The sequence below is a fragment of the Lepidochelys olivacea genome, assembly GCF_965140295.1.
Source record: "Lepidochelys olivacea isolate rLepOli2 genome assembly, chromosome: 2".
Classification (NCBI taxonomy): Eukaryota; Metazoa; Chordata; order Testudines; family Cheloniidae; genus Lepidochelys; species Lepidochelys olivacea.
The window spans coordinates 41,609,023-41,621,735 of NC_140412.1; the positions used below are offsets into that span (position 1 = coordinate 41,609,023).

The 12,713-nt window shown below is 40.8% G+C and overlaps 1 protein-coding gene across 2 annotated transcripts in view; it reads right to left on the bottom strand.

Moving 5' to 3' along the window:
* MATN2 (matrilin 2) overlaps positions 1-12,713 on the bottom strand; it is a 132,370-nt gene that overhangs the window by 57,210 nt on the left and 62,447 nt on the right. For both annotated transcript variants that reach the window (XM_084620298.1, XM_084620299.1), the window contains one exon: positions 9,892-10,014. In XM_084620298.1, coding sequence (XP_084476424.1) covers positions 9,892-10,014 — 123 coding nt within the window. The remainder of the gene's footprint in view (positions 1-9,891; positions 10,015-12,713) is intronic.

The following is a 12,713-nucleotide window of genomic DNA, read 5'->3' on the forward strand; positions in this document are numbered from 1 at the left end:
TCCACGGAGTAAAATATCCATGGAAAGACTGAGAAGAATTATAAAAGCAAACCTAGGTGCCTTATACTGAAGCATGACAACCCTTTCTTCGGTACATGGAAAATATGCTAAACAAAGTAAATTAACTAAGTTAGTGTTCCTCAATTAACATCTGAAGAGGTTTGAGATTGTGAGACAGAAGTCCTCGGTGTGACCGAGACCCTGCTTCGGGGGACATTTAACAGAGGGGAAAGAGGAGAAGAAAAGAAGTCTCCATCTAGAATCGGTAGATATATCTGCCTTGTTTGCCAATCAGGATACTGTGTAAGGCCAATATAGTTACTGAGCGTTTATGCTTGGGGAGCTAAGGATTGTAGGAAAAGATGCGTAGTGTGTAACCTTGACTGCTTATGTGATTCTTTCTCAAATAAATGTGCATTAAGCATATTGGTTTCCGAATTCTCACTGGTACCGGTAAAACCTGCCCAGCTGTGGACCATTTAAAGATCCGTTTCAACACCTGGCATCGGTGCAAGCCTGGTGTACATAATCAGCTAAAGTAAAAACATGTTACGCAACCAGAGGGAAAAGGTTAAAGATCTTTTTACCTATTCTTTTTCTTTCTTTTCATTGGTCTATTGGCATTAGAGAAGGTAACTTTTTGGCCAGCACATTTTGACCAATTTGACTGTAAATCTTTAAATACACAGTGCATCAGACTTCTCCTTTGATCATGCCTGTTTTGTAATAAATCATTTACCTAGTAAATACTATTCACAAAAATGAATGATACTTTAATATAAACTTATGAAAACGGAGAGTTATAGCTCCTGACTGAATAATGCACATGTTCACATTTACAGGATTTTCCACCAGGGATCAGCATGCATCCTTGATTACATTTGCAGAAGCAGGACATTTTTCATAACAACATATCCATTCTAAAGTCTGAAGTTGCTCAAATCACAGAAGTCAATTCTTGCAGATCCACTGCTAATAGGAATAGCAAGTTAGCCAATCACTCTTTTCTTTGCAAACAAATTAGAATGGCTAATTTATACATAGTTTTAACACTTTATGGAAACATTATTAATGATCATATATTGACCCATGCACATGTATTGTAGGGATTAAAAAAAGTTAAAAGTGAAATCACGTATATGATGAAAAAAAATCTACAAATAAAAGTGTAACTAGGATGCTTTGCATTTAGACTTGAATCTGCCAACACTAGCATCAGGATGAATAGCATGAGTTAGAGGATTCCACCAAAATAAGTATAAGTAAGCAATACTTGAGAGATCAAGTGGATTTAGTTCAGAAGGAGAATGCAAGATATAAGAGGGAATACCAGTCAGAACCAGATCATGCAAATAAATTGGAGTTGAGGATATGAATGCTTTGAACATTACTAAGAGAATTTGGAACTTGATTCTCCGTTTCAAAGAAAGCCAATGCACTAATGGAATGGAATGGGAAAAACATGAAAAATTAAGGATGCAGCTCAGTTCTGGGTAAAACATTACAGACTTTATAGAGAAGTGGTGAGAAGACAACAATTAGAACGTTGAGAGAAGAAATTATATAGAAATGTACTAATGTTTTAATAAGAAAAACATGTACTTTTTGTGTATTAAAGAAAGAATAGGAGCTGCATCAGAATAGAACCTATAAACAATTTCCAGTGAAGCAAGTGCGTTTATTTATATTTGTATTGCAGTAGTGCCCGAGGGTCCCAATAAGGATTGAGGCCCCATTGTGCTAGTTACTATAAAAATACAAAGGATGACACAGTCCTTGCCTTGTAGAATTTATAATCCAATTTAAGACAAGATGCTACAAGTAGATGTAACAAACAATAGAGGAAATAGTGAGGGAGGATGAGGACCACAGTCATAATAATAATAGGGGTTTATATAGGTTAGTTAATGTAACCACCTTTCTGATTCAAAGAAACTTAAATTGAATCTTTTATGTGCTTAAATAGATATATATCCATAAGCCCCACTAGTCCTCTGTATTCAGCATTAGTGATACTGATACTGGAATACTGCATCCAGTTCAGGTGATCACATTTTTAAAAAGATGTTGAAAAACTGGAGAAGTGAAAAGAAGAGCCACAAAAAAGATACCAGGGCTGGAAACAAAATGCCTTACATGGAGAGACTTAGAGAGCTCAATCAGGTTAGTTTATCAAAAAGAAGATTAAGAGGTGACTTAACTATCTCATATAAATTCCTTGGGCAGAAAATACTGGGTACTAAAGGGCTTTTTAATCCAGCAGAGAAAGACATAATAGGAACAAATGGCTGGAAGCTGAAGCCAGACAAATTCAAGTTAGAAATAAGGCATAAATTTGTAATAGTGAGCGTGATTTATCACTGGAACAAACCACAAAGGGAAGTGGTAGATTCTATATCTCTTGATGTCTTCACATCAAGACTGGGGGCCGTTCTGGAGGATATGCTTCAGTCAGACAAGTTATTGGGCTCAACACCGGGGTAACTGGGTGAAATTCTATGGCCTGTTGAATACAGGAAGCCAGCTAGAAAGAATCCAACTTCAGAGGACAAGAACATAAAATGGTACTTGAGTCCTAGGACCTATGGAAAAGCATCAGTTATGTAGCATGAAAACATTCTGCAGCATTTTGAAACATTGTGAAACAAGCAGATGCATGTCCTCTAAAAAGCCAGACATGGATCTGATCCGCATCTGCTTATGGGTGAGAATGAAACTCATATGCTTTATATCTTAAAAAAGTTTCAAATCCAGGAAAACAAAACAAAACAATGAGCTAAGAAAAATGCTCAGGCAAGTAAGCATTCCCATATTTAAATCATGAGACCAAGAGTAATTGAAACATTTCAAAGGACTAAGCACACAGTTGATTCATCTGCAAAAGGCACATACAACCATAGCTCTCATAAAAAACAAAATGGGAAATGGCATGAAAAATGCCCCATGGTATGGGCAATTACCTATTTTACATATTGAACTAATATTATCCTGCTTCCTAGGGCATTCTAAGAATTTACTTAAGTGGGCTGTCAAGATGCAGATTACATTGTGTTATGGGGCTTTAAAATGACAAGAATTTAGCTGGAAAGAAGGTACAGCTTTGGGAACTTGTTATTTCTTACAACTTGAGAAGAACTGTGCTGGGACTGTGTGTAGGGGCCTAGGCTCCAATTCAGGAAAGCATTTAGGCGCATGCTTAACTTGAAGTATCTGCTTAAGTCCCATTAATTTCAATGGGACTTAAGCATATGCTTAACTTGGAGCATGTGTTTAAGTGCTTTCGTGAACCAAGGCCCGAAAGCAAAAGGCAAAGAACTAGCACTTATTAGTTCTTCGACAGAAGATACCAGAACAGGACATTCTCCTGAAATATAAGACCAGGAAGGAAGGTTTGTGAGAAGGGAAATAGCCTAAAGAGCTAGATTACCCTAAAACATACTGTGGTATAAGTATGGAAGAAGTGAAGAATGAGTTATTTACAAAGTTTTAAGGACAAGATTATGTTTTGTATTTAATATTTGTTTTCCTGAATTTTCATTCTCTTGCTTTCATCTTGCAGTACCCTGGGCCTATGTTTGTTTCTTTACTGCCAACGGTACGAATTAGAGGCACAGAATGCCCAGTTCCTTTAAGGGAACTAAGCTTAACCAACCCATTCTACAGACAAACTTAATTCATAGGCGCAGCTTGACTTCTATATTTTGGGGGCGGCTCCAGTCAGGCCAACAGGGACACGTGCATGGTGGGGGCAGCGGCGTATTAACGCCTAAGCCAGCAAATTTATATATAGCAGCCAGAGGCTGCTTCCCCAGACGCCGGTTCACGCCCTCGGCCCCTGCCCCCATTCCCCACCCCCTCCCTGCCCTTAGTGGTCCCCTTCCCCAAATCCCGTCCCTGCCCCCGCCTCCTCTCCTGAGCGAGCCGCATTCCCCTCTCTTCCCCCCTCCTTTGCAAAGCTGTTTTGAACACAAGCAACGGCAGGGAGCGGGGAGAAGCAGGACCCGGCGGCACGCTCAGGGGAGGAGGCAGAGTCGGAGCAGAGGTGAGCTGCGGCGGGGGGGGGGGGGGCCGGGAGCTGCTGGGGGGGCAATTATTTCAGGGCCTAGGGGTGGCAAAATCATTCATCCACCACTGGGGGGGTGGGGGGAGGGAAAACTCTGTGCCTGCCCACAGGGGCACCATTTCAGATTGGGTTTTTTTGCAGGGGTCAAATTTCACCATGATTCCAGGAGCTACATAACTGAAAACTCTAGGGTTTTTTTTTTTTTGCAGATAATAACTTAGAAATTATCTGACAGCAGCACTGTATCTAATTCCTATATCAAGCAAGAAAATTAAATATTAGACCTACTCAGCTCTAATATTAACGTGTTCTAACATCTTATGGAAAGTCACTTAAGGGACACTAGTTAGGTTTAAAATTGTAATGTATATTCTTACTCAGATACACTTACTAAAGTCAGAAGTGACCATCATGATCATCTAGTCTGACCTGCACCTTGCAGGCCACAGAACCTCACCTACTCACTCCTGTAATAGACCCCTAAACTCTGACTGAGTTACTGAAGTCCTCTAATCATGGTTTAAAGACTGCAAAAGCGGCAAAGAGTCCTGTGGCACCTTATAGACTAACAGACTACTGGAGCATGAGCTTTCATAGGTGAATACCCACTTCGTCGGATGCATATAATGGAAATTTCCATAGGCAGGTATAAATATGCAAGCAAGAATCAGGCTAGGGATAACGAGGTTGGTTCAATCAGGGAGGATGAGGCCCTCTTCTAGCAGCTGAGGTGTGAACACCAAGGGAGGAGAAACTGCTTTTGTAGCTGGCTAGCCAGTCACAGTCTTTGTTTAATCCTGAGCTGATGGTGTAAAATTTGCAAATGAACTGAAGCTCAGCAGTTTCTCTTTGAAGTCTGGTCCTGAAGATTTTTTGCTGCAGGATGGCTACCTTTAAATCTGCTAGTGTGTGTCCACGGAGGTTGAAGTGTTCTCCTACAGGTTTTTGTATATTGCCATTCCTAATATCTGATTTGTGTCCATTTATCCTTTTACGTAGGGACTGTCCCAGTTTGGCCGATGTACATAGCAGAGGGGCATTGCTGGCACATGATTACGTTGATGCTTAACTTCCTCTCTCTCCCTGGTATTTATAACGCCTCTCTCTCCCTGGTATTTATCCCTCTGATGTATTTACAGAGAGCAATCCTTTCTCCCCTCAGCCTTCTTTTGGTTAGACTAAACAAGCCAAGCTCTTTGAGTCTCCTTTCATAAGGTAGGTTTTCAATTCCTCAGATCCTCCTACTAGCCCTTTTTTGCACCTGTTCCAGTTTGAATTAATCTTTCTTAAACATAGGAGACCAGAACTGCATGCAGTATTCTAGATGAGGTCTCACTAGTGCCTCGTATAATGGTACTAACACCTCCCTGTCTCTACTGGAAATATCTCACCTGATGCACCCCAGGACTGTATTAGTCTTCTTCACAGCCGCATCACATTGATAGCTCATACTCACCCTGTGATCAACAAATACACCCAGGTCTTTCTTCTCCTCTGTCACTTCCAAATGACAAGTCCCCAGCTTATAGCAAAAATTATTGTTGTTAGTCCCTACATGCATGACCTTGCATTTTGCACTATTAAATTTCACCCCATTTCTATTACACCAGTTTACAAGGTCATCCAGATCTTCTTGTATGGTATTCCAGTCCTCCTCCTTATTGGAAATACCTCCCAACTTTGTGTCATCTGCAAATTTTATTAGCACACACACACTTTTTTTCCTAACATCAGTAATAAAAATGTTAAATAAGGTTGCTCCCAAGACTGATCCCTGCGGAACTCCACTAGTAACCTCCCTCCAGCCTGACAGTTCACCATTCAGTATGACCTGTTGCAGTCTCCCCTTTAATCAGTTCCTTATCTAACTTTCAGTTCTCATATTAATCCCCATCTTCTCCAGTTTCACTAATAATTTCTCATGTGGAACTATATCAAATGCCTTACTGACATCCAGATAGATTAGATCTACTGCATTTCTTTTGTCTAAAAAATCAGTTATCTTCTCAAAGAAAGACATTAATAACTTTGTTACTACCTCTTGAATACAATTGAAACAACTGTAGAAAATTTAAAAAATTATTAAAGCTAATGTTAAAAAATTATATACTACACAGGTTAAGAAAAGAGTGGCTGTACATCTGGGTATAGTGTTTAGATTATCCACAAATACAAGTTTGTTTTTAAAGTCATAAGATCCATAAAGTGCATAATCAGCAATAACCCAAATTTACGTGAATAAATTTAAGAATACAGTTTAAATATTAGCATTCAAGTATTCAGGTACATCACTCATGAAAAGTTATACAGAGTTGGTTGTGGAAAGCAAATATAGCAATGAGTGAAAACTGTCCGTCAGTAATTGAGAATTTAGGGTAGGTTGTCCATTTAGAAAATACAATCCAACAGGGAAATATTTCAGTTACTTTTCAATTTTGCTTCTCATCGGCACTCCAGCTCATCTCACCTGATATTGCCGATGTTTGGTGATGTGCTCTATGTAGATGTCCCTCGACCACCTGATGGCATCTGACACCATGAGTTGCCGCATCAGCTAAGCATAGCGCTGACCGATTCCACATTCTCTCAACATTCTCTCATTACTGTAGTACCATGCACCTTAGGCTCTGATGATCAGTGCGTGTGTCTGAACCTGGTAACCCTTAGCTCTCAAGGTTTCGGCCAGAGGGGCATATTTCTCCACCTTTCGAGCTCGGGCATCACGGAAGGCCAGGATCCTATTCTCAAAGGGCACTGTGATGTTCACCATCATGATCTTCTGGTCCTCGTTGGCGATGACGATGTCCAGTTGCAGTTTGCTGTCGGTTCCGAGGATGGCAGAGTTCACGGCCACCTTCCCTACGGGTGGCAGGATGGCTCTGACTAGGCGATTCTGGATGGCATTATGATGCAGCTGCCAAGCTCTGGAATGGGGCTTGCAGCTACACAGGATGTGGGGTAGCATCTCATTGGCATAGCTGCACTTCCTGCATCGCTCGTCCCGATTCCTGTATCTACAATTACTTTCTATCATTTAGAATCATAGAATATCAGAGTTGGAAGGGACCTCAGGAGGTCATCTAGTCCAACCCCCTGCTCAAAGCAGGGCCAATCCCCAATTAAATCACCCCAGCCAGGGCTTTGTCAAGCCTGACCTTAAAAACTTCTAAGGAAGGAGATTCTACCACCTCCCTAGGTAACGCATTCCAGTGTTTCACCACCCTCCTAGTGAAAAAGTTTTTCCTAATATCCAACCTAAACCTTCCCCACTGCAACTTGCGACCATTACTCCTTGTCCTGTCCTCTTCTACCACTGAGAATAGTCTAGAACCATCCTCTCTGGAACCACCTCTCAGGTAGTTGAAAGCAGCTATCAAATCCCCCCTCTTTCTTCTCTTCTGCAGACTAAACAATCCCAGTTCTCTCAGCCTCTCCTCATAAGTCATGTGTTCCAGACTCCTAATCATTTTTGTTGCCCTTCGCTGGACTCTCTCCAATTTATCCACATCCTTCTTGTAGTTTGGGGCCCAAAACTGGACACAGTACTCCAGATGAGGCCTCACCAATGTCGAATAGAGGGGGACGATCACGTCCCTCGATCTGCTCGCTATGCCCCTACTTATACATCCCAAAATGCCATTGGCCTTCTTGGCAACAAGGGCACACTGCTGACTCATATCCAGCTTCTCGTCCACTGTCACCCCTAGGTCCTTTTCCGCAGAACTGCTGCGTAGCCATTCGGTCCCTAGTCTGTAGCTGTGCATTGGGTTCTTCCGTCCTAAGTGCAGGACTCTGCACTTATCCTTATTGAACCTCAACAGATTTCTTTTGGCGCAATCCTCCAATTTGTCTAGTCCTTCTGTATCCTATCCCTGCCCTCCAGCGTATCTACCACTCCTCCCAGTTTAGTATCATCCGCAAATTTGCTGAGAGTGCAATCCACACCATCCTCCAGATAATTTATGAAGATACTGAACAAAACCGGCCCCAGGACCGACCCCTGGGGCACTCCACTTGACACCGGCTGCCAACTAGACGTGGAGCCATTGATCACTACCCGTTGAGCCCGACAATCTAGCCAACTTTCTACCCACCTTATAGTGCATTCATGCAGCCCATACTTCTTTAACTTGCTGACAAGAATACTGTGGGAGACCATGTCAAAAGCTTTGCTAAAGTCAAGAAACAATACATCCACTGCTTTCCCTTCATCCACAGAACCAGTAATCTCATCATAGAAGGCGATTAGATTAGTCAGGCATGACCTTCCCTTGGTGAATCCATGCTGACTGTTCCTGATCACTTTCCTCTCATGTAAGTGCTTCAGGATTGATTCCTTGAGGACCTGCTCCATGATTTTTCCGGGGACTGAAGTGAGGCTGACTGGCCTGTAGTTCCCAGGATCCTCCTTCTTCCCTTTTTTAAAGATTGCCACTACATTAGCCTTTTTCCAGTCATCTGGGACTTCCCCCGTTCACCACGAGTTTTCAAAGATCATGGCCAATGGCTCTGCAATCACAGCCGCCAATTCCTTTAGCACTCTCGGATGCAACTCGTCCGGCCCCATGGACTTGTGCACGTCCAGCTTTTCTAAATAGTCCCTAACCACCCCTTTCTCCACAGAGGGCTGGCCATCTATTCCCCATGTTGTGATGCCCAGCACAGCAGTCTGGAAGCTGACCTTGTTAGTGAAGACAGAGGCAAAAAAAGCATTGAGTACATTAGCTTTTTCCACATCCTCTGTCACTAGGTTGCCTCCCTCATTCATGAAGGGGCCCACACTTTCCTTGGCTTTCTTCTTGTTGTCAACATACCTGAAGAAACCCTTCTTGTGACTCTTGACATCTAGGCTTGTTACTCTAGACATTTAGGCTACTTACTTTTTGCAGTTCACTGAGCTTGGAACAGATATTTAACTTTAGGAAACATCCTAACAGCCCTTTCTTATCTTAATCACCTGTTCATCACTCTGTTTATAAACAAAATTCTGACTCCCTGCCTGCCTCAAGGGCATAAGCTCCGAGCAGTCTCCTGTCTCCTCTGCAGAACTCTTTATATAGCAGACTACTGCCTCCCTGAGGCTTGAAGTTTGGGGGGGGGGCAATGCCCCCAGTGCCTCACCCAAAATCCACCCATAACTTGATTCTCACACAACAAATCACTACATAGTGATCTTTTAGTGCCACCCCTTGGAAACAGATGTGGAAAACCTCCTCCGCATACCCTGGCATGGAAACAGATGTTTCAAGGAATGTCCACCCTCTCCCAGATTTTCCCAGGATCTGATTCCTACCTGAAGAGGTAGCAACCCTAGAGTAGTATTACTAGCATTCTGAGAGTAGTGTCTATGCTTTTGGGGTTTTTTTGTGCTACCAGTTTAAATAGTACCATGCAATGCATTGCTGATAACCCACATGGATTCTGAATAGAAAATCAGGTTGATTTCAAAATGCCAGCATAACCCTGTGTGAAATTAGTTGGGGCAATTTTTCACCTTTTTGTTATTTCAGAGTTCATTGAAAAAAAAAAAAACCCTAACAAAAATGCAGTATATTGTGCTTAAAATCTGTGTGAGAAAGGAGAGTTTCCTATCAAGGCTTGTGGCTGTACTGTACATTTATTTGTACTGAAAAAGTAGAAATCTTTCACACTATTTAACTTATCCTGACTGCAAAATTTAGTCACAGAAGTCAATGAGATCGGAACAAAATTAATCAGGTGGTTTGTGTCAAACTCTCTCCCCTCCAAAAACCAGCCCCCCAAAACTGAATCTTGTCTCCCACCTCTTTGGCTTGTGTGCCAATGGGAATTTCTAAGATAATACTTACGGATACACTTCTTTCCATCTTCATCGAGCTCATAGCCATCATAACACTGACATACATGGGACCCAGGTGTGTTCACACAGATCTGTTCACAGGCATGTTTCTTCACAGCACACAGGTCCTGGGCTGCAAAAAACCATCACATGAATATGAGACTTCTTCACCTTCTATATTGCATAGGCTTATATATTGAAAATGCTGTTCAGGAAGATATGAATAACTTATCAGAGAATGACACATTCTAAGGAGGAGCACGTTTCCAGGACAAGGTTTGAAAAATTTATGCTCTCAAGAGTGAACACATACTGCTTAAGGGCCTGATCCTACACCCACTGAAGTCAATAGCAAAAGTCCATTTACTTGAATGGGGCAGGATCATGCCCTAGTGGACTGGACGAAAAATAAAAGTTTGGATTTTTTTGTTTGTTTAGGGTTTTGGGGAAAAAAATAGAAATAAGTTCTGCAGGTGTCTGAACTTAATCAATGTTTCATTTATTCATTTTTTTCATTTTTGGGTTTTACATTTTTCCTTCCCCCTCCTCTAACTTTTTTCCTTTTCCCTTTTGCCACTGGCAAAAGGGGGGCAAGGTAAAGGAAAAAGGAAACCAATAAAGAGAAAAACCAAAAACTAAGAAAAAGACCCATATTTTTTGTTTTTCAATTTTGTCAGAAAAAACACAGAAAATTTCTAAAATAAAAAAATCTCACAAAAATTACTTATTTTGAAAAAAGGCTCTGTTTGTTTTTACGTTAACATTTCAATAGAAAAATGTAGATCAGCTACACTGCTTAATTTAGTACATTTGCTATATGAACATGATGATCTATATATAGCTCAAGAACAATGTGAGGGAGTAATTTAAATAAACAAGTACAATGTGAAATGAATGCAATATGAACATTGTTTGTTAAAACAGTTATTTTCCAGAAATAGAAAGTTAAACCAGAAACATTCATGCTTTTCAAAGTTTAGGATACTGTTTTGAAAATATTATTCTGTGAAATAACAGTTGGCTTCTCCGCAAAATAACAACACAATGGGTAGCCTGTAAGATAGATAGATATATCTTTATCTTACAGGCTACCCATTGTAATATACAGAGAGAGCGAGAGAGAGAGAGGCATAATCCAAGCACAATGCAGTTACATCATTGCAGTGTTTAATGCAGAATGTCAAGATTGTCCAATGGAAAGCTCCCAAACCTTTCAGTTACAGCCAATTTAATGCTATTTACGTATTTACAAATGTATTAGGTCCCTGAGTAAACAGATAATAATACTTAGCACTTATGTACCAGTAGCACTTTTAATCTTCAAAGCATGTTACAAATATTTATTATTTCTTGAAATGTATAAAATACAACAAAAGGTGCCTAACCTCTGGGCATCTATCTCATAAATTAAAAATCACAAAATAAATATAACCATAGAACCGCCCATAAATATATCCACCTTAACCTTCACCCTCCTGCATAGCTGTTAACAAAGAGGAGAAAAAAGAGAAATATTAACTAATTAATCCTTAGAACACCCTTTGGAGCCCATGCTGGTTAAATTATTTTTCATGAACAATTAATTTGGTATATGTTTCTGTCTGTGAAGTGTCACTGTTATTACAGACCTGTTAGTTTTTCAAAATTGTTTGACAAATAATTAATGGAAATAAATCCCGCTCTAAGGATTGCTCTCCAACTATTTATAGCAGGTATTGACTTGATTAGTAAATAGTCAGAATTCACTATTCAAGTTATGTGATTGGTCATGAAAATCATGGGCTTTTTTCCTTTTTGTTTTGTTTTTCTGTTCCCTGATTAGATAACACTTATAAACTACTTCTGCTCTCTCAAAATTCAGTTTAGTTCTAAAACATTTTACTTCTTGATTAAACAAATCTTGGTTAGTGGGCCAAAATTCACATCCCTCAAACAGTCATAGGACCAATATTTGCTTGCGCAAATATCTGTGAAACATTAAGGGAAAAAAAGGTGCAAATACTGTTGATTCAATATATGATTCAGATGAGGAAGGTGAGGCATTGAGGTTAGGTGATTTGTCTGAAGACATGGAGAGAATGAGTTCTTGCTTTAGACCCCTGCTCAGACTACAGCTTTCCCTCATTCTGCAACATATTTCAACAAAATGTAAAAACAACATAGACAGTAGTCAGTGATTTTATGAACTAACAAGGTACAGTTCTGTCACACAGTGAGCTATGACTTTTCACATCATGCGAGAGAAATCCTGAGAATTTCTGAACAGCCATCACTTTATTGTTAGCTGCTGACATGCAGGAAGATATTTTCTACTCTCTTGATTTCCTTTAAGCTTTACGAAGTATTTTACCTTCTACTGCTGCTTTTGTAAACAGGGCAGCAGAATTCTTGTCGCAGACAAGTTTATATGGATGGTCTCAATATTACAAATGCTGTAGCTGCGATGAATGTGCTGAGCAGTCATAGGACAGCAGAACAAAGGAAAAGGTTCGTGGCATTTGGGAGGACTGTTGCTCAAGAGTGGGTTAGGTGTGACAGGTGCAGTGCATCATTTGAAGGCAGCTGGGTTATGAGAGCTGGCGCATGGAACGTTACAGCTGCCCCAGAGTTGGACACCACCCAAGCACAGGGGGAACAGTGTACTGTTGGAGGCAGTGCACGAGCTGCTGCATCAGCATAGAGGAACAACGCAGAGGTGTCCCCAATGAGACCTACCCCAGGACTGCACCCTGACTGGGAGACATGCAGGATACATAATTACCTCTAGTCAAAGGGGAGGAGTGGACTAAGAGGGGCACCAGTGGGCCAGGTGAACCCATATCTTCTTTTGGA